General features: G+C 40.8%; 1 protein-coding gene across 2 annotated transcripts in view; it reads right to left on the bottom strand.

The window, feature by feature from the left end:
* golm1 (golgi membrane protein 1) overlaps positions 1 to 20,391 on the bottom strand; it is a 71,197-nt gene that overhangs the window by 8,967 nt on the left and 41,839 nt on the right. For both annotated transcript variants that reach the window (XM_034170435.1, XM_034170436.1), the window contains exons 9-10: positions 17,870 to 18,034; positions 11,242 to 11,340 (exon numbers count right to left, since the gene is read on the bottom strand). In XM_034170435.1, the coding sequence (XP_034026326.1) occupies positions 11,243 to 11,340; positions 17,870 to 18,034 (263 nt within the window). In that variant the 3' untranslated portion in view covers position 11,242. The remainder of the gene's footprint in view (positions 1 to 11,241; positions 11,341 to 17,869; positions 18,035 to 20,391) is intronic.

The following is a 20,391-nucleotide window of genomic DNA, read 5'->3' as shown; positions in this document are numbered from 1 at the left end:
TATAGCTTGAAACCAGTTTTCTAACTTTGGAGGTACCAGGTTCAACCAATTTCTCGTAACTGCTTTCTTACTGGCCGCTAAAAGTGCCTGTAACAGTTTCACATCTCTCCTTTGTATTGTTGACACAAGACCAAGTACAAATGTTTAAATCACCGGCCACTTGAGTTTTAAACACTGAAGTTAACCCAATATTGCTTCAGTTTGGGGCAATCCCAGATGTGGCAATGGTTTGCTTCTGTTGAGCCACACTGTCTCCAACACGCAGGGTTTGTATCTTTATATTTGCCCTGGTAGGGTGGCCTAAAATATCTAATGACATTTTTCCAACAGTATTCCCTCTACATCAGGGAGTTGGTGGAAGACCATTGGAAGCGGCACACTTTCTCCCAGTCTTCTGTAGTTATGTTTATTCCCGCTTCAAGTTCCCATTTGTCCTTTATATGTAAAGTGCTCCCATTTTTGGCCTGAAGCAACACATTATACAACCGAGAGAAATAGCTTCACTTCAGATGTAGTGTATGACAGGCTTAAAATCCTGAAAAAGTCCATTTCAAACTGGTGTCAGGTTTGTAACCCTACAATTCTTAAAAAAATATGCCCACATCTGGAGGAACCTGAAAAAATCTGACTTATCCAGTGAGTGTTTAGATTTTTAAAACTCTGATGTGAACAAACTGTGCAGTGTGTTCTTATGAGCGAATGAAAGAAATGTTGCTAATCCAAACTTTGTCCATGATTGAAATCTTTTATGTTTTATTAGGTTGGAAATCTGTGTCATAGGCACACCATCTAAATATTTTTAACATGTTGATCTCACAGGTCTTGACCACATTTCTGCTATTTTTAGTGTGTGATTAATCCATAAATTCAACCCTGTAAGTTGATCTGTTAGGACCTTGTCTGCAATTGCAGCCTGCAGGGGGATATTTGATGTTATGTCCATTTCTATTGTTTTCCATTTGGCCTCATAATCCTGATTGCATCAATGTAACATAGGAATTAATTGTGAGGACATAGTAATAAAACCTTAAATTTGGAGTGATGCCCTCCCCTTCTGCTTATCTAATTGTAGGACTGTAAAGCAAATTCTCGGTTTACTCCCCTGCCAAATGAACGGGAGATCCATTATCCCATTTCCTAAACTGTGTATCATCCACGTCAACCGGTAAGGTCCTAAAAACATACAACAGACGTGGCAATATATTCACTTTTACTGCATTTATTCTTGCTTTCAAGTTTAGAAAGGGGATCAAATTCCATCTATGCAAGTCTGTTTTTATTGTTGAAGATAGTGGTCCATTATTCATTTGTGCTAATTTCGAAAGGTCCTTTGTCATAATGATTCCCAGATATTTCAATGAGTCCGCTTCCCAATTAAGATCAAATTTGTCACGTAACGATTTGGGGGCATTGAAGTTCAAAGTCATCACCTGCGTTTTAGACACATTTAATCTGTAGTCTGACAGATTCCCAAAATTAGATAGTACGGCCATCAATTCAGGAAATGAATTTTCAGGCTCCCCTATAAAAACGATTACATCATCTGCAAACACTGCCACTTTTTGCTCTTCTCCCGCCACCGAAATTCCTTGAATCACATCACTCTGCTTTATTAATTGGCCCAGAGGCTCTACAAAGAGGGCAGAAAGAAGAGGGGAAATTGGACATCCTTGCCATGTACCTCTCTCCAAGACAAATGAGTCGGAGAGATTTCCATTATCTTAATTCGGGCCCTCGGTTTATATCCAAGTTTTTTTATTTACAAAATTGTCTTCAAATCCAAATCTTGCTAGTCATATAGAAAAGTCCATCTAAGAGTCAAAAGCCTTATCAGCATCTAGCCCTACTATTAAAGCCTTAGTCTTTGTCTTAGTCAAGTGTCCTATTACATGTGGTGTTCTCCTGATATTGACTAGAGTCTGTCTCCATTGAATAAAGCCTGTTGGTCTAAATTGATCAAATCTGGTAAAATATTTTCTAGTCTTCGTGCCCATGACAGATGTAAATAATTTGTAATCCAAATTTAAAACGCTAATAGGTCTGTAGTTACCACACTCCTGTTTATCCCTACCCTCCTTTGGGATGACTGAAATGACCGCATCTCTCCAGGATGGGGGAATTTCTCCTTTTTCTATAACCCAATTAAATGCCTTTAATAAAAGAGGGGATAGTTCTTGTTTCATAGCTTTATACCACTCTGCAGTGTAAACTGTCTGATCCTGGGATTTCCTGTCTTTAATCTAGATATGGCAAGGTTCAGTTCTTTAATTGTTATTGGTCGTACTGTCTCGTGTTGAGTAGTTGTGAGTTTTGGTAGGTCTTGAGATTTTAAGCATCTTCAGTCTGTGTGTCCTTTGGAACTTGGAGATTCTGAGTATAGGGCATGGTAAAATACTTCAAAGCTCTCCTGAATTTTCTCAAATTTAGTTTTAATAGTCCTGGTCTGGGGGTTCTTTATTTTGTAAATGGTATTTTCATTCTTTGTTTACATAGTTTATATGCTAGTACTTTTGCTGATTTCCCCCCATTTCATAATATTTTTGCTTCAAAATATTATTTTCTTCAGAGTTTCCTGCATGTAAATCTCATCAATTTAACCTTGTATTTTTTTTATTTCCTTTTTTCACATTGGAATTTGCTCTGGTACTATCTGCTTTTGTAGCTGTTTTAGTTTCCCCTGTATGTCTACTAATTTTTCCCCCTTTAATTTCTTCAGATGAGATGTTATTGAAATAAGGTTGCCTCTCAGTACTGCTTTCAGGCATGTCCCATAAGATTGTCTGTGACACTTTTCCAGTATCATTAGTTCAAAATACTCTTTAATTTCTTCTTCTAATTTCTCTTTAATTTTAGAATCATTCAAACTATTGGCGTTCAATTTCCATAATCCTTTCCAGGCCTTCTTTTCTAAGAGAATAGTAAGTGAGATTGAGCTGTGATCCGAGAGGTCAATTGTCTTTATACTACAACCTCTTACTCTAAATCTGTCAGCATCCAGCATAAAAAGTAGTCTAGTCTTGAAAAAATGGTGTGTGAAGACGAGTAATATGTGTAGCCTCTACTCTTCTGGTGCAAGTCCCTCAAAACAACCAGGATGCCCAAACTCTTGCATCATGACCCCACTTTTTTAATTAATGAATTTGACCTGAGAGACACCCCTGATGTGTCTAGTTCTGGGTTCAATCTAATACTAAAGTCTCCCCCGCAAATTACTATGCCCTGGGAGTTCAGTATGAGGTCAAGATCCGTTTGTAAATTGGCCAATCACTTCCTGGGGGATGTATACCTTATAATGGTTATTTCAATTCCCTCTATTCTCCCTGTTATCTTAATAAATCTGCCCTCTCATCCTTTAATTCTGAGATATGCTCATAATTTATTGTACTCGAAATTAAAATAGCCTCTCCTCTCCTATGACCTTGTTTTAAACAAGTAGAAAAATACATACTTAAAGTCCTTTCTCCTCAGTTTTTCATGTTCAAGTTTGCTCAGATGAGTTCTTGGAGGAGAGCGATCTGAGCCTCACCTTTTTTTGACTTTGACAAAATGTTACTCCTCTTTATGGGATTTAAAAACCCCATTAACATTAAAGGAAACAATTTCTAATGGTTTCTCCTGACATGGGTATTTAAAATAACATTAATAACACCTTTCCCTTCAAGAGTCGACTAAGTGCAGTACAGAACAAAACAGAACTACTTCCCGCAGAACACCTCAAACATTAGGAATAATAATAGTAATGATAGTAAAAGAAAATGAAATGCTCCTTTCCCTTACTTCCAACCTTGAAGGTCCATTTACCAAACTGATCCAAGGTTGAGGGATAGCCTCTACTCCCGTTAGGGTTAGGGGGGCCCCCCATTGTGACATTAAGTCCTCTTTTCTTTGTGTCCCTTTCCAATAACTTACCAAGGTCTCTTATAATTACTATACTTAATATGGCTTAAATTTTCAATAACATGCAGCGCCTTTCTTGTCCTTTATCAATTTCAATGTGCATTTTCTACTGGTGATCGTCTACAACCCCTGGCAATAATTATGGAATCACCGGCCTCGGAGGATGTTCATTCAGTTGTTTAATTTTGTAGAAAAAACCAGATCACAGACATGACAGATTTGTCTTATTTGTCTAATAGATTACAGTTTTGTTCATGTAAATGGGGAATCTTCTTCACAGACTAAAGTTAATTATGGAGTTCCACAAGGTTCTGTGCTAGGACCAATTTTATTCACTTTATACATGCTTCCCTTGGGCAGTATTATTAGACGGTATTGCTTAAATTTTCATTGTTACGCAGATGATACCCAGCTTTATCTATCCATGAAGCCAGAGGATACACACCAATTAGCTAAACTGCAGGATTGTCTTACAGACATAAAGACATGGATGACCTCTAATTTCCTGCTTTTAAACTCAGATAAAACTGAAGTTATTGTACTTGGCCCCACAAATCTTAGAAGCATGGTGTCTAACCAGATCGTTACTCTGGATGGCATTTCCCTGCTCTCTAGTAATACTGTGAGAAATCTTGGAGTTATTTTGATCAGGATATGTCATTCAAAGCGCATATTAAACAAATATGTAGGACTGCCTTTTTGCATTTACGCAATATCTCTAAAATCAGAAAGGTCTTGTCTCAGAGTGATGCTGAAAAACTAATTCATGCATTTATTTCCTCTAGGCTGGACTATTGTAATTCATTATTATCAGGTTTGTCCTAAAAGTTCCCTAAAAAGCCTTCAGTTGGTTCAGAATGCTGCAGCTAGAGTACTGACGGGGACTAGCAGGAGAGAGCATATCTCACCCGTGTTGGCCTCTCTTCATTGGCTTCCTGTTAATTCTAGAATAGAATTTAAAATTCTTCTTCTTACTTATAAGGTTTTGAATAATCAGGTCCCATCCTATCTTAGGGACCTTGTAGTACCATATTACCCCATTAGAGCGCTTCGCTCTCAGACTGCGGGCTTACTTGTAGTTCCTAGGGTTTGTAAGAGTAGAATGGGAGGCAGAGCCTTCAGCTTTCAGGCTCCTCTCCTGTGGAACCAGCTCCCAATTCAGATCAGGGAGACAGATACCCTCTCTACTTTTAAGATTAGGCTTAAAACTTTCCTTTTCGCTAAAGCTTATAGTTAGGGCTGGATCGGGTGACCCTGGACCATCCCTTGGTTATGTTGCTTTAGACGTAGACTGTGGGGGGGGTTCCCATGATGCACTGTTTCTTTCTTTTTTTGCTCCGTATGCATCACTCTGCATTTAATTATTAGTGATCGATCTCTGCCCCCCTTCTCGGCATGTCTTTTTCCTGGTTCTTTCCCTCAGCCCCAACCAGTCTCAGCAGAAGACTGACCCTCCCTGAGCCTGGTTCTGCTGGAGGTTTCTTCCTGTTAAAAGGGAGTTTTTCCTTCCCACTGTGGCTAAGTGCTTGCTCATAGGGGGTCGTTTTGACCGTTGGGATTTTTCATGGTTTATTGTATGGCCTTGCCTTGCAATATGGAGCGCCTTGGGGCAACTGTTTGTTGTGATTTGGCGCTATATAAGAAAAAGTTGATTGATTGATTGATGACACAAAACTAAAGTCATTTCAAATGGCAACTTTCTGGCTTTAAGAAACACTATAAGAAATCAGGAAAAATAACTGTGGCAGTCAGTAATGGTTACTTTTTTAGACCAAGCAGAGGGAAAAAATATGGACTCACTCAATTCTGAGGAATAAATTATGGAATCACCCTGTAAATTTTCATCCCCCAAAACTAACACCTGCATCGAATCAGATCTGCTCGTTAGTCTGCATCTAAAAAGGAGTGATCACACCTTGGAGAGCTGTTGCACCAAGTGGACTGACATGAATCATGGCTCCAACATGAGAGATGTCAATTGAAACAAGGAGAGGATTATCAAACTCTTAAAAGAGGGTAAATCATCACTCAATGTTGCAAAAGATGTTGGTTGTTCACAGTCAGCTGTGTCTAAACTCTGGACCAAATACAAACAACATGGGAAGGTTGTTAAAGGCAAACATACTGGTAGACCAAGGAAGACATCAAAGCGTCAAGACAGAAAACTTAAAGCAATATGTCTCAAAAACCGAAAAGGCACAACAAAACAAATGAGGAACGAATGGGAGGAAACTGGAGTCAACGTCTGTGACTGAACTGTAAGAAACCGCCTACAGGAAATGGGATTTACATACAGAAAAGCTAAACGAGAGCCATCATTAACACCTAAACAGAAAAAAAACAAGGTTACAATGGACTAAGGAAAAGCAATCGTGGACTGTGGATGACTGGATGAAAGTCATATTCAGTGATGAATCTCGAGTCTGCATTGGGCAAGGTGATGATGCTGTAACTTTTGTTTGGTACCGTTCCAATGAAATTTATAAAGATGACTGCCTGAAGAGAACATGTAAATTTCCACAGTCACTGATGATATGGGGCTGCATGTCAGGTAAAGGCACTGGGGAGATGGCTGTCATACATCATCAATAAATGCACAAGTTTACGTTGATATTTTGGACACTTTTCTTATCCATCAATTGAAAGGATGTTTGGGGATGATGAAATCATTTTTCAAGATGATAATGCATCTTGCCATAGAGCAAAAACTGTGAAAACATTCCTTGGAAAAAGACACATAGGGTCAATGTCATGGCCTGCAAATAGTCCGGATCTTAATCTAATTGAAAATCTTTGGTGGAAGTTGAAGAAAATGGTCCATGATAAGGCTCCAACCTGCAAAGCTGATCTGGCAACAGCAATCAGAGAAAGTTGGAGCCAGATTGATGAAGAGTACCGTTTGTCACTCATTAAGTCCATGCCTCAGAGACTGCAAGCTGTTATAAAAGCCAGAGGTGGTGCAACAAAATACTAGTGATGTGTTGGAGCGTTCTTTTGTTTTTCATGATTCCATAATTTTTTCCTCAGAATTGAGTGATTCCATATTTTTTTCCCTCTGCTTGGTCTAAAAAAGTAACCGTTACTGACTGCCACAATTTTTTTTCCTGATGTCTTATAGTGTTTCTTAAAGCCAGAAAGTTGCCATTTGAAATGACTTTAGTTTTGTGTCATGTCTGATCTGCTTTTTTTTCTACAAAATTAAACAACTGAATGAACATCCTCTGAGGCCGATGATTCCATAATTTTTGCCAGGGGTTGTATATATGTAACCCATAGGAAAAATATTTATTATAATATAAATGAATTTCATTTTTGTGTGTGTGTGACCTAAAATGTGTTTGTCATGTAACGTCATCACGCACGTACTGCGTACAGCCAATCATGCACCTCAGTTGAGTATGTAAGTCCTCCGCTTCCTCCCACTGCAGATGCGGGGAGAGGAAGTTAGCGTACGGCTCCGACAGGTATGCTTCGGTAATTTTTAATCTTATTTAAATTATTTTTGTACATTTTTATTAAGTTACATGCCTCTTTCAGGCCTCGGACTATATCTGCCTCTAGAACATCGGGTTTCGCTGTGAGGGATCGCTGAGAGGAATTGTTGAGTCCGTTTGTTGGTGCTATGGTTAGCATGTTGCCTAGCTGGGCGTTAGCTGCGCCCATTCAAAGTGGTGTATTTTAATACTAACTGTAGCCAAAGTTTATAGGATGTGTTTACAAGTCGCATCGGCTAAATCTCTGAATGTTTACATATTGTTACTTTATTATGCATTTTTCTTTTATTAATGGAGATGTTGTGAATGTGTACACTGAACTGGAATGACATTTGTGAAGAAGCTAGCTAGTAGTATTTGTTTAGTGATCTGTGGTCCTGTTGTTTACATGTAGGCCAGGTCCTTTTGGGTACCCCATGATGGCGAGCTGAGCCCGAACCTGAAATAGCAACAACTTAAAGAACTTTTCCAATCCATCAGTGCGGTAGGAGACTGGATGGCCTAACCTCTCCCCCTCTCATTTGTGCGGGTTTTTATTGCACAACCTTGAAGATTGCATTGAATTGTGCCGTGCATATGAATTATTACTTTTGCACAAATTCTGTGCTCTGGACTCTTGCGATTTTGCACAAATTAAAACTGGTGCTTATGGACTTTTAGAAAGAAATGCACTTTACTGTCGGAATGGCAGATTTATTGGAAAATGCAGTGAACTTTATTTTGTATTGCTGTTGATTGATATTGTGATGGAAGATATTTTGTGATCTACGAATGAACTATAACACCAGTGCACTTGGTAATGAAAGAGCTGTGTGAACCTGGGTAACATGTCTGAACTATTCAATGTTTGTTAGTATAGTATCTGCAGAATTGTAAATATTGTAAATATATTCTTGCACTCTCAATAATAAGGCAACAGCCACTAAAAAGAAGGTATTTGTCACTCTCTTTATTTCATTGCATCGCACCTCCCAGAGTCGAGTCTATAACTTCTGATATTGGCCTATCAGTTCTATTAAATTTTTCCATTTCCTTTTCCCCTGTAGCATTATATAATCATATCTGCTACATATACTTGCAGTCTTTCCTTGTAGTTCGATTTGCTCGTCTGCCTCCCCTGCACCGGTTGCCACGCTGCGTTCTGTATCCTTTCCATCAGCGTCGTTGGTTGCGCAATAACTTTAACCGGCAGGCCCCACTCCGCGAGGTCCACTGACGCCTCTTCCGCCGTCTCGTATGTTATTATGCCGTCTTCAAAATACACTCTGAGGCGTGCTGGATACAGGGTCTGGAACCGTATGTTGTTGTCTTTTAGGGCTTTTCGTGCCTCAGCATCCTCTTTTCTCTTATGCAGAATTCCTGGGGCATAATCATAGTCAAAACTGATATTATTGTCTAGCATGAGGCCTTTCTTCTGCCAGACCAACTGAAGCACCTCTTCCTTCATTCTGTAGCTCAAAAATCTAACAAGGATGGACCTGGGATGTGATTCTGGCGAGGGTCGTGGCACTAGTGCCCGGTGCGCTCTCTCTATTTGCAGGTCTTTTGATTTGGGAATGTTGAGGTTTTCTCCGAGTAGCTTCTCTATGAAGGGGCTCATCATTTTTGGGTCCCCCTCTGCTCCTTCTGGGATGCCATAAATTCTCACATTCTCTCTTCTCAAATGGCCTTCTTGATCCGTAAGTTTATCTTGCAATCACTCTTGTATTTTTAGCATTTCCACTAGCACCTCGTTAATGTTCTGCAGTTTCTCCTCTGTTTCCCCAATCCTCGCCTCAGCATCATCCAGTCTCGAGTTGGTGCTCTTAATTTCGTCTTGAATAATTTCAAGCTTTTGGTTGTTGTCTTACCTAAATTCCCGTAGCTCCTTGAGCTCCTTTAGCGTTAGGCTCGCTGGTTCCCCCTCCTTGGCTGCCGCATTTTCAGCTAGACTAGCAACAATGGGGCTAGCGTTAGCGTCTTCATCGTAGTGCAAAACCTCCGCTTCTTTAACCATGGCAAGAGCGGACTTCTTATGCTTACTAGATGTTTATCGTTTAAAAATCATACAGATTTTTCTCGGGGAAATTAATTACTTTTAGTCAAGAGACTAAGAACAATGCCGCCATCCCTCTGTGACCCAGAAGTCCTTGTTCCGTGAAGTTTTGATGTAATTCTTCAAAGCCTGTATAAAGTGAATCTGGATCCAGATCACCTCCAAAATTTAATGGGTTCCTTTATGCCCTAATATGTATCTGTGGTGAAAATTTCATCAAAATCCATTCAGCAGATTTGATGTAATTCTGCTAAAATAAATAAACGCCAATGATTTTATTACATCCTTGGCGGACATAAAAATGCCTCAAAGAAATATAAAATATGTAAAGGCTGAATAACTCTTTCAGGTACTGTACTTGTTCTAAGGTAGCTTAATATAAAGTAAAAGGGACCATGAATACCGTATTTTCCGCACCATAAGGCACACCTAAAAGCCTTAAATTTTCACAAAAATCAGCCGTGTGCCATATAATCCAATGCGCCTTATGTGTGCACTGAATTCCAAAATCTGTAAAAACGATCAACGATGTTGTCCTTGACCATCAGACCATTTCCCGCTGACACAGGGACGTAATACGTACACTATGTATGCTGGCAGCGATAAACCAATCAGAGAACATTACGTGGTAATATAATGGTATCTGACCATGGTAATTTTTAAGAGGAAGACGCTGCCAAAAGAAAAGTTTCCAGCCGGAGTCATCGTTAAGGCCAATCAAAAGGGCTGGATGGATGAGGAGAAAATGAGTGAGTGGCTGAGAGAAGTGTATATAAAGAGACCGGATGGTTTTTTGGACGCATCACCGTCCCTGTTGATCTGCCACTCCATGTGCGCCCATCTCACCGCTACTGTGAAAAACCATGTCAAGAAAATAAATTTGGAGCTTACCATCATTCCGGGAGGACTAACAAAAGAACTCCAACCACTGGACACTGGTGTAAACAGGGCGTTCAAAGTGAAGTTGCGAGCGGCTTGGGAGCGATGGATGACAGACAGCGAACACACCTTCACTAAGACAGGGAGGCAGCGCCGGGCGAGTCACGTGAGTATTGTTAAATAGTAGAATAATAGTAGATACTAGAATAAAGTTAAAATAAACTCACTGTTTTGCTTCTGTGACTTTTTTTTTTGTAGACTATATGTTTTAGCATGCGCCTTATAATCAAGTGTGAATTATGTATGGGTTAAGTATAGAAATGGACCCCATAATTGAGGGTGCGCCTTATAATCAGGTGAGACTTATAGTGCAGAAAATATGGTAAATCCATTCATTCATCATTGAATATCCTGGATTCCCTGCAGGATATTGGAGCTTCTCAACCCATCCCTGAGTGCAAGTTCAGATACCCAACAGAGCAATGTCATTTCCACTTCTTTTATCTGTAACATTGACCTTTTGGTTATTACCCAAAGTTCATGACCATAAGAGGACAGGAGCATAAATCAACTGGTAATATTGAGAATGCTTAGCACAGAAAAGCACAAAGGCCCTTTCCACTTGGAGGGCAGTAAAAGACAAACACATCTTTCACAAAAATACAAATTAAATAAAGGCAATTAATTAATCCTTACACTTTTCCTGTTGATTACTTTAACTGAACATTTTCCCCCCAACCTTTTAGTTCACAAGAATTTTTTTTTAATCTCAGATAATAAAACAAAGCAATTGACCCATGGGAGAATAACACTACCCCAACTGAGATTTCTGCCGAGGAACCCTGTCCTGTTGAAACAAGGCCTGGTATTCCTTGTATACAGTGTTACCCTGAAGGACAGAAGAAATCATGTTAAGTTCACTCTATCATTGTATACCTTAGATTTGAGAAAGTGCTGCTTGTTTGTCTGCTTCAAACTCTCCTTCATTCTCATCATCTCCATTGTAGTCAGCGAGCTCCTCCTCCATTTCTGTGTCTGTCAAACAATATAAGAATATGTGTCAATTTATGTAAAACAAAGCATGTTGAAAATTTCACGCACAAGCATCACTAAGCCATTATTAAATGGTAAATGGACTGCATTTATATAGCGCTTTTTCATCTGAATCAGACGCTCAAAGCGCTTTACAATTATGCCTCACATTCACCCCTATGTCAGGGTGCTGCCATACAAGGCGCTCACTACACACCGGGAGCAATAGGGGATTAAAAGCCTTGCCCAAGGGCCCTTAGTGATTTTCCAGTCAGGTGGGGATTTGAACCCATTATCTTCTGGACTCAAGCCCCAACACCTTAGCCACTAGACCATCACCTCCCCTATTACAGTTACTTTCTTTTTTTTTTTAAAAAAGGATCACAAACATTTTGATACTTGTGCTAGTAGCAGGGGTGTAACGATGAATACAAATTGAAAATCTATTTTAAAGTAATAGAATATGACTACGTTGTTACATGAATCCTGCACTCTTTACTATGAACCAGTTAATGGATTAAGGCCTGTCATAATCAGTACTACTGAGCAGCTTGGATTACTGTAATTCATTGTATTTTGGCCTGGACCACTCACTCTTGCACCGCCTGCAGCTGGTACAAAATGCGGCTGCCCGTCTCCTTACTGGCAAACGCAAGCGGGACCACATATCTCCTGTCCAAGCTTCGCTGTACTGGCTTTCAATTGCTTTTCAGAATTTATTTTAAAATTTTATTCTTTGTTTTTAAAGCTCTTAATGGCCTAGCCCCTCAGTATTTGTCTGAGCTCCTTCGTGTCTACGTCCCTGCGAGAGCATTGAGATCCGCAAATCAACTGCTGGTGGTCACCCCAAAAATGTGGCTCAAAACTAAGGGTGACAGAGCTTTTGTGGCAGCGGCCCCTAGGCTCTGGAACAACCTGTCCTGGCATATCCATTTTGCGGGATCTATTAAGACTCACCTCTTCTCTCTGGCTTTTAACCAAGCTTAAGTGGACTTTTGGCAAATTTTTAATTTTAATTCATTTTTGTTTGTTTTATAGCACTGTGTTATGTATTTTAGTATTTGTATTTATTGTACTGCTGTGTTTTATTAATTACCTTGTTTTAATGTGTATAGCACTTTGGTCAACTCTGGTTGTTTTAAATGTGCTCTATAAATAAAGTTTTAGTTGAGTCATGGTTCTGTACCATACCATCGTTATTTATAAAGCACCTTTAAACAGCCAGTGCTGACACAAGGTGCTATACACTACAAACATAATAAAAATTAAAACACAATAAAATAAAAATAAAAAGAACCACCAAAATGCAATTAAATATTATGAAACTAAGCCTTGTTGATGTCAAAAGTCAAGGAAAAAATGACCAATGAGAGTGCCTCCCTAACACCCAGAGACAAGCTGTCCCACTGTTTGGGAGCACCAACAGAAAAAGCACTGTCCCCCCTGAGCTTTCTTTTTGATCTAGGCACTTGCAGGAACAGCTAGTCTGCTGACCTGAGAGACCGACTAGGTGCATAAGGCTCAAGAAGCCCAGAGAGGTACGATGGAGCTAAACCACGGAGGGACTTAAAAATGAACATAAGAATTTTAAAATGAACAGGCAACCAGTGAAGTGCAGCCAGGACCGGAGTCATATGCTCCCTCCTCCAAGCCCCTGTCAAAAGCTGTGCCGCAACATTCTGGACCAACTGCGACGGGACAGAAGTGACTGATTTACTATCACATAGAGCGAATTGTAGTAATCCATACAAGATGACACAAAAGCATGAATAACCATCTCAAAATGTTGCCTGGAAAGAAAAGGTTTCACTGCTGCCAAACGCCTCAAATGATAAAAACCAGATTTCACCACTGCTGCAATTTTACTGTCCAATTTAAGATCGCCATACATCTTAAAACCAAGATGAAGAGTAACAAGTTTAAAATATGCTTCCAAGGGTTCCATATCGACAGAGGAGGGCTCACAAACACTACGAGGTCCAAAAACCACCACCTCTGTTTTCATTAAAACTTAGGAAATTCAAGGCAAACCAGGCTTTAATATCGTCTAAACATGCCAGGAGCCGTTTCAATGACTGACCATCCCTCTGAGTCACAGGCAAATACATCTGGCAATCATCTGCATAGCAGTGGAAGAATATCCCATGTCTTCTAAAAAATAGTCGCCAGAGGCAATAAATAGAAAGAGAAACGCACAGGCCCCAAGACAGAGCTCTGTGGAACACCACATGACAAAGGTACTACAGAAGATTCAAAGCCACCAATATTCACAGAAAATGTCTCGTCTGTCAAACAGGACTGGTGCCACTCAAGCACAATACCACCAAATGCCCACCAAGTGATGCAGTCGAGATAATAAAATACTGTGACCAACAGTATCTAAAGCAGCCATTAAATTGAGCAAAACCAAGAGAACACAGTACCCAGCATCACATGCGAGAAAAATGTTATTAAAGACCTTAACTAATGCAGACTCTGTGCTATGAAATGGCTTAAAACCTGACTGAAACCCTTCCAGAATCCCATGTTCATTCAAAAAACTGCGTAATTGGCAAGAAACAATTTTTCTAAAACCTTAGACAAAAAAAAAAAAAAAGGCAATTTAGAAATGGGCCCCTAATTAGCCAAAACCATGTGATCAAGACTGGGTTCTTTAAGCAAAGGCTGGACCACTGCATGTATAAATTTTGCCAGAACCAACCCAGAAAACAAACTACGATTTATAATTGCAAGCACCGGCTGCCCAATACACAACTAAAATTTATTTTAAAAATCGTGGAGAGACAGGATCATAAAAAGAACCAGATTTGATGTGCCCTACTACATCCTTCACAAATGAAAAGGTCACAGATTCAAACTGAATAAAAGTGAAAGGACAAGAAACCAAAGCCGAAGGGTCAAATGCAGGAACTAAAATAGAAGCCCAAAAATGATCAACCTTCTCCATAAAAAAGCGGGCAAAATTGTAGCACATATCTGGGGAGGCATCCAAACATACATTCTGTGCAATATTTAATAAAGTCAATGATCTTGAGCAAAACACGTGGGTTGTGACCATGAAAAGAAATAATATTTGCAAAATATTCCCTTCTTGCCTCCTTTACTGTAGTCTGATAACAGTGGCAACAGTTTTTCAAGGTTTGGAAAGAGTCCTGTAATCTGTCCTTTTTCCAATTGCACTTGGCGACATTTTCTCCTGGCATCACGAGTTCTGTCATTTAACCAAGGCTCAGAATTAGCCATGGATTGCCGAGTCTTGAATGCAGCCATTAAATCCAAAATGGTTTGACATGACAAATACAACCAAGAAACAAGCTCTTCTATATCACAGGCAGAAGCTTCAAATGAAGTGCATAACTGCTGAAAGGCAGCAGAAAACTGAGCAGCAGTAGAGGATTTCATAACCCGATGATGCCGAACGAGGGCACAAATCAATAGAAAATAAAACAGGAAAGTGATCTGAGAAACCAAAATCAAAAATTTCAAGATCAACTACTGACAGACTGCAGGAAAGGACCAGATCCAGCATGTGGCCACAATTGTGTGGGTCCAATTACAGACTGAACCAAATTAAAAGAATCAGCGAGATTTAAAAAGTCTCTTACCTGTACCCACGTTTCAGTAACACATAAAAAATCCAAATCACGGGAGCTAAAAAAAGTCCTGAAGAACAAAAGTTTTGTTTGCCAGTGATTTGGCATTTACCAGGCCAACCCTGGCCGAAACTGGGACTGGAACCGGACTGTTGACGTCAACCAGCCAAGGAACCTGGCAAAGCAGACCCAAGTTCTGAGAGTGCTGTGGGCGTAAATCAATTCGGGGAAGACGTGGACAGCCGGGCCGACAGTCCTCGAAGCCAACCACAAGCACCACACAGGCTTCGACTGGATACACAAGGCGCCAGGGCAACACAGATTCCGTCAAAATTCTGTGCACAGATTGTCCAGACACCAACCAAACCTTCAGCTTCACCAGCCGGCCACTTCGTCTCCCGCGGCGGTGACTGCGCTTTTGGCCAACAGGCAGCGCAGGTGCCCGGCACAGAAAACCCAGAACCTCCGGCAGGAATGGGGGCAGAAACTTCTGTCCACCCACCGCCGACAGCACCACACCCTGGACCAAGCAACATGTGGCAATCATACACCAGCAGAGACGCCGTTTCATAAATAGCATAAGTTAGAAACAATGAAATAAACAAACTGGAAAGCGTCAAATGAGCAGCCACACACAATGGCGCCATCTTGACATCAGACCTTAGCCTGTAGGGATGGCAGATTGCAGTCGATCACCTTTGCTGCATGGAAGATGTGCTGCAGTCTGCACCTGTCCTTAACAGTGGCAGCAGCGTATCAGACGGTGATGGAGGAGGAGATGATGGACTGAATGATGGCAGTGTAAAAGTTCACCATCATTGCTTTTGGCAGGTTGAACTTTTTCAGCAGCCACAGAAAGTACATCCTCTATTCTGTGCTCTTTTTCTGAGAGCTGACGTTCAGCTCCCACTTGAGGTCCTGGGTGATGGTGATCCTCAGGTAAAGGAAGGACTCCACAATGGCGACTGGGGAGTCACACAGGGTGATGGGGTTGACCAGGACTGGGTTCTTTCGACAACCATCTGTCGACAACCATCTCCACTGTCTTCAGGGCGTTGAGCTCCAGATTGTTCTGTGTGCACCAGAACACCAGGTGGTCGAGCTCATGTCTGTATGCAGCCTCGTCCCCATCAGATGAGGGTCGTATCGTCCGCAAACCTCAAGAGCTACAGAGACTGATGATTGGAGATGCAGCTTTTGGTGTACATGGAGAAGAGTAGAGGAGAAAGAAGAGCATTGGGGGATCCGGTACTGTTGGATCGTGTGTTGGAGCTGTGCCCTCCCAGCTTCACGTGCTGCCTCCTGTTGGACAGGGAGTCAGTGATCGACCTGCAGGTGGAGTCAGGCACGCCAAGATGAGAGAGCTTGTCCTACAGCAAGGCCGGGATGCTCGTGTTGAAAGCAGAGCTGAAGTCCACAAACAGAATCCTGGCGTAGGTTCCTGGGGAGACCAGATGCTGGAGGATGAGGTGGAGGACCGTGTTGACAGCGTCGTCTACAGACCTGTTCGCTCTGTAGGCAAACTGTAGGGGATCCAGGTGTGGGTCACAGATGGTCCTGAGGTGTGTGAGGACAAGACGCTCGAAGGTCTTCATCACCACAGAGGTCAAGGCGTGGAGGGGAGGAGGTCCTGGTGGGTTGGAGCTGATGATTGTTGTTGGAAATGGGGAAGTCATGATGGTATTTATGCTAGGCTAACAGCAGTGGGCTTCTTCCTCTTCAGGAGCCAGGGTGGGGGCTTAAGCCTATCCCAGAAATCACTGGAAGAGGCCACCAGTCTATCACAGGGCCAACACATATGGACAACAAACACAGTCACATCTATGGTCAATTTCGAGTCACCAATTCACCTAGCCTGCAGTTCTTTAGAAGTCAGAAGAAGCCAGAGCACCTGGAGGGAACTTCTGCAAACACAGACAAAACATGCTAATTCCACTCACAAAGGACCTAGTAGGAAGTGAACCTGGGATGTGTTCACTGTGAGGCAACGGTGCTAAACACTATGCCACTGTGTTAAACCAGACAGAAGTCCCTGGGTTATTATGACGTATTTGAATTTAAGTCATGCCACTTTTGGCTTATTCTAAGTCTCATGGAAAGTCTTCATCAAACAAAGTATTATTTCATGAAGACAGTCATCAGTTGAAACTGTTGTGAGATGTTGTGTGTTGTGAAAATTATAAACTACATAATTAAGTCAAAGTATTTAATAATGTAAGTGAAAGGTTGGTGTATTAACTCTACACTAAACTAGTGGGTCAAACTCTTTGATGCAGGCAATGAAAATCTGCTAAGTAGAATCAAAACAGGAATACACGGCACACAAAAGAATTCTGGAAGAAAGGGAACAGTTCCTGTCTCTTCCTATGTGAACTGCTGCTTGTACTCTTTATAGGGGTGGATCCTGTCATGCAGCTGGGCTGCACAATGGCTTAGTGGTTAGCAGTGTTGCCTCAGAGCAAGAAGGTTATGAGCTCGCTTCCTCCCTGGTTTGCATGTTCTTCCCATGTTTGCATAGGTTTTCTGTGGGTGTACCGGCCTCTTCCCACTTTCAAAGACATGCAGATTAAGTGAACTGGTTACTCTACATTGACTTCAGGTATGCGTGCGCACAAATGTTTGTAAGTGACACTACAACAGACTAACATCCTCTCCAAGGTGCACCCTGCCTCACACCCTAAGACTGATGGGTTAGGTTCCAGCCCCGTGACCCTTGATTGGAGTAAGTGGGTACAGAAAAATAAATAAATGAATGGTCATCCAGCTGTAAAAACTATAAGAGAAATCATAAACATAATATATGCATATGTACAGCATATTAACAGCAAAATTAAGATACCAAAATAACAAAAATACATTGTCAATTATTTCAACTATATATTCCAGCTCTAATACACTTTGTCAGTTATCTCAGTTATATTCTACTGAAATAATCTTACCTATATTATCAGACTGTTTATTCTGTTGAAGTTTATCCCACTCGAGTCCAAGTGCTGCTTGCTCCTCTGCGCCGTCATGCTCTGGTTTGTTGACTGTGTGGCCAACAAGCTTCTCATTTTCCTTCTCCTGGTCAATGTGAATGTCTTCCATTCCAGGGTCTTCCTCTGAAGACAGGAATGTCTAGTTAATGAATTTCTATGTTTACACAACTTTCATTTGAAATGCACCAAAATAGGTGGTGTTAATTTACAAACTGAATAAAAATAACACATACACATGGCCTGACTGGAAAATCACTAAGGGCCCTTGGGCAAGGTCCTTAATCCAGGGTTGTGAAATGAAAATTGTGAAATCCGAGGAAAATTTGCAGGGGCCTGAGGGGCATAGGCCCCCAGGGTCTTGGGCCCCATGGGATCCCAGAAACTAAATTTTTTTTATCTAATGATACATTTTCAGCATCTCCTGGAACAAAAAGTCTCAAAATTAGTACATATTTAAATGCCTGTATTCAACCTTTCATTTGAACCGTCAATGATAATGTTGAAATAACAGAATATGACGTGGAAGTAGGACCTGGAATGATTTTCCTTTTAACTGTAAATGCATTAACTCAGAACAATTAAACTACATGAAATTCATGAAGACTGAAAAGACTGTTACAGCATTTCAAAAACCACAGCTAAAACGTGGACAATATTTTGAAAATCGTGGTAAAATATCAATAACATACCTTATAGTAAAAAAGCCACATATTCTTGTGTATATTCCTGTAAATACACTCAAAGCCAGTGTCTTTTTGTAATGAAAAAAGTCTACATTAATAAAAACTCATTTACATTCTTGTGTAAATTCACATAAATCCATTCAGAATCAGAATCGCCTTTATTGTCATTGTAATTTGCATTACGAGATTTGAGTGCAACTCCAAAAAGGTGCTTTAAATGGTGCAAGTAATTTTTAGCCAAATAAAGGATAGTGAAATTTAACAGTAGATTATTCAGAGTATATGTACAACTAATATAAACAAACGTAAAATAAAATAAAATAAAATGACGTGGACCAAGTAAAATGTAAAACAGGAAATTATATACAACTGTGGAATCATATTGCATGGGAAAATATTGCTCATGGTTTACAGATATTGCACAAGAAACTTGAAGGTGCGGATTAGAGCGATTTGTTTTTGTTCAGAGCAGTGATCGCTCTGGGGAGAAAGCTGTCCCTGAGTCTGTTTGTCCTAGTTTTGATTGACCTATACCGTCGGCCCGAGGGTAGTAGGTCAAACAGGTGGTTGCTGGGGTGGGATGTGTCTTTGCTGATGCTGACAGCTCTGCTGAGGTAGCGAGAGCTGGCAATGTCTTCCAGGCTGGGCAGAGAGCAACCAGTGATCTCCTGGGCCGTTTTGATCACCCTCTACAGCGCTCTCCTGTCTGCTGCTTAGCACCCCCCGTACCACGCTGTGATGCAGTACGTCAGGATGCCCTTGATGGTGGCGGCTCTGTAGAACAACACCAGCAGCTTCTCCTCCAGATTGTTTCTCCTGAGCACCCTCAGGAAGTGGAGTCGCTGCTGGGCTTTCTTCACCACCACTGTGGTGTTGGCAGTCCAGGAGAGGCTGTCAGAGAGCTGCACTCCCAGGAACCTGATGGAGCTGACCTGAGCTGACCTTCAAAGCCACAGTCTTTTTTTCCCCAATGAAAGAAAGTCTGGATTAATTTAAAAAGCCACATAATCTTGTCTAAAATCCTGTTTGAACAGCACAATGTTTATTTTCCAGAAAGAGAAAAATTCTTACCATGTTTCCTGATGTCACAGTTCGCTTTTCCCGTTTCTTTCATCTTTCAGGTGTGCTGATGAAGCCAGCGACAATTCCATGGATTCTTGTCCTTATCAGACTTTTTCAAACAGTCTTTCTCGCCATCTTCTCTCTGTCCGACGTCGGTCCATGACAGAGACATGCTGCACAATTCTTCTTTTAAAAACTTTAGAGCTCTAAAGGTTTGTAATGTCCACATGCTACATTTAGCTTAAGCTTCGTGCAGGAGACACACAGTGTCGCCGCAGCAACCAACCAGTCTTGTTTTACGAAGTCATGAAAAAAGAAAAAAAAAAAAAAACACTTTGTGATAGACATTTTAAAAACTCAGTGACGATCACGATTACAGAGTTCAACACCAAAGGCTAGGACCAAAAGTTATATTGGACTCGGCTACTCCTCGTTCAATATAACTTTTCTTCATCCAATATTTCTCTATGTTGGACTCCTTACCATCCATTATTTGTGTGTGTATATATATATATATATATATATATATATATATAAAAAACATGCAAACTTACCGTATCACCCGAATATGAAAGCTGCTAATTGTGTTGGGCTCATAGTCAGACCTGTTCGCTTCACCTCCAGGAAGAACTTGTTTAAAAGATGGTCATGTTAGCTGGTTAGCTTTCAATTAGTGTTTTTTCTGATGTTGTTTAGATATTTATGGAGTGTGTTCATGTCCGACTTGGTTTTTCT

This window comes from Thalassophryne amazonica, chromosome 5 (genome assembly GCF_902500255.1).
Source record: "Thalassophryne amazonica chromosome 5, fThaAma1.1, whole genome shotgun sequence".
Lineage (NCBI taxonomy): Eukaryota > Metazoa > Chordata > Actinopteri > Batrachoidiformes > Batrachoididae > Thalassophryne > Thalassophryne amazonica.
This window is presented reverse-complemented; position numbering and strand designations above follow the sequence as displayed.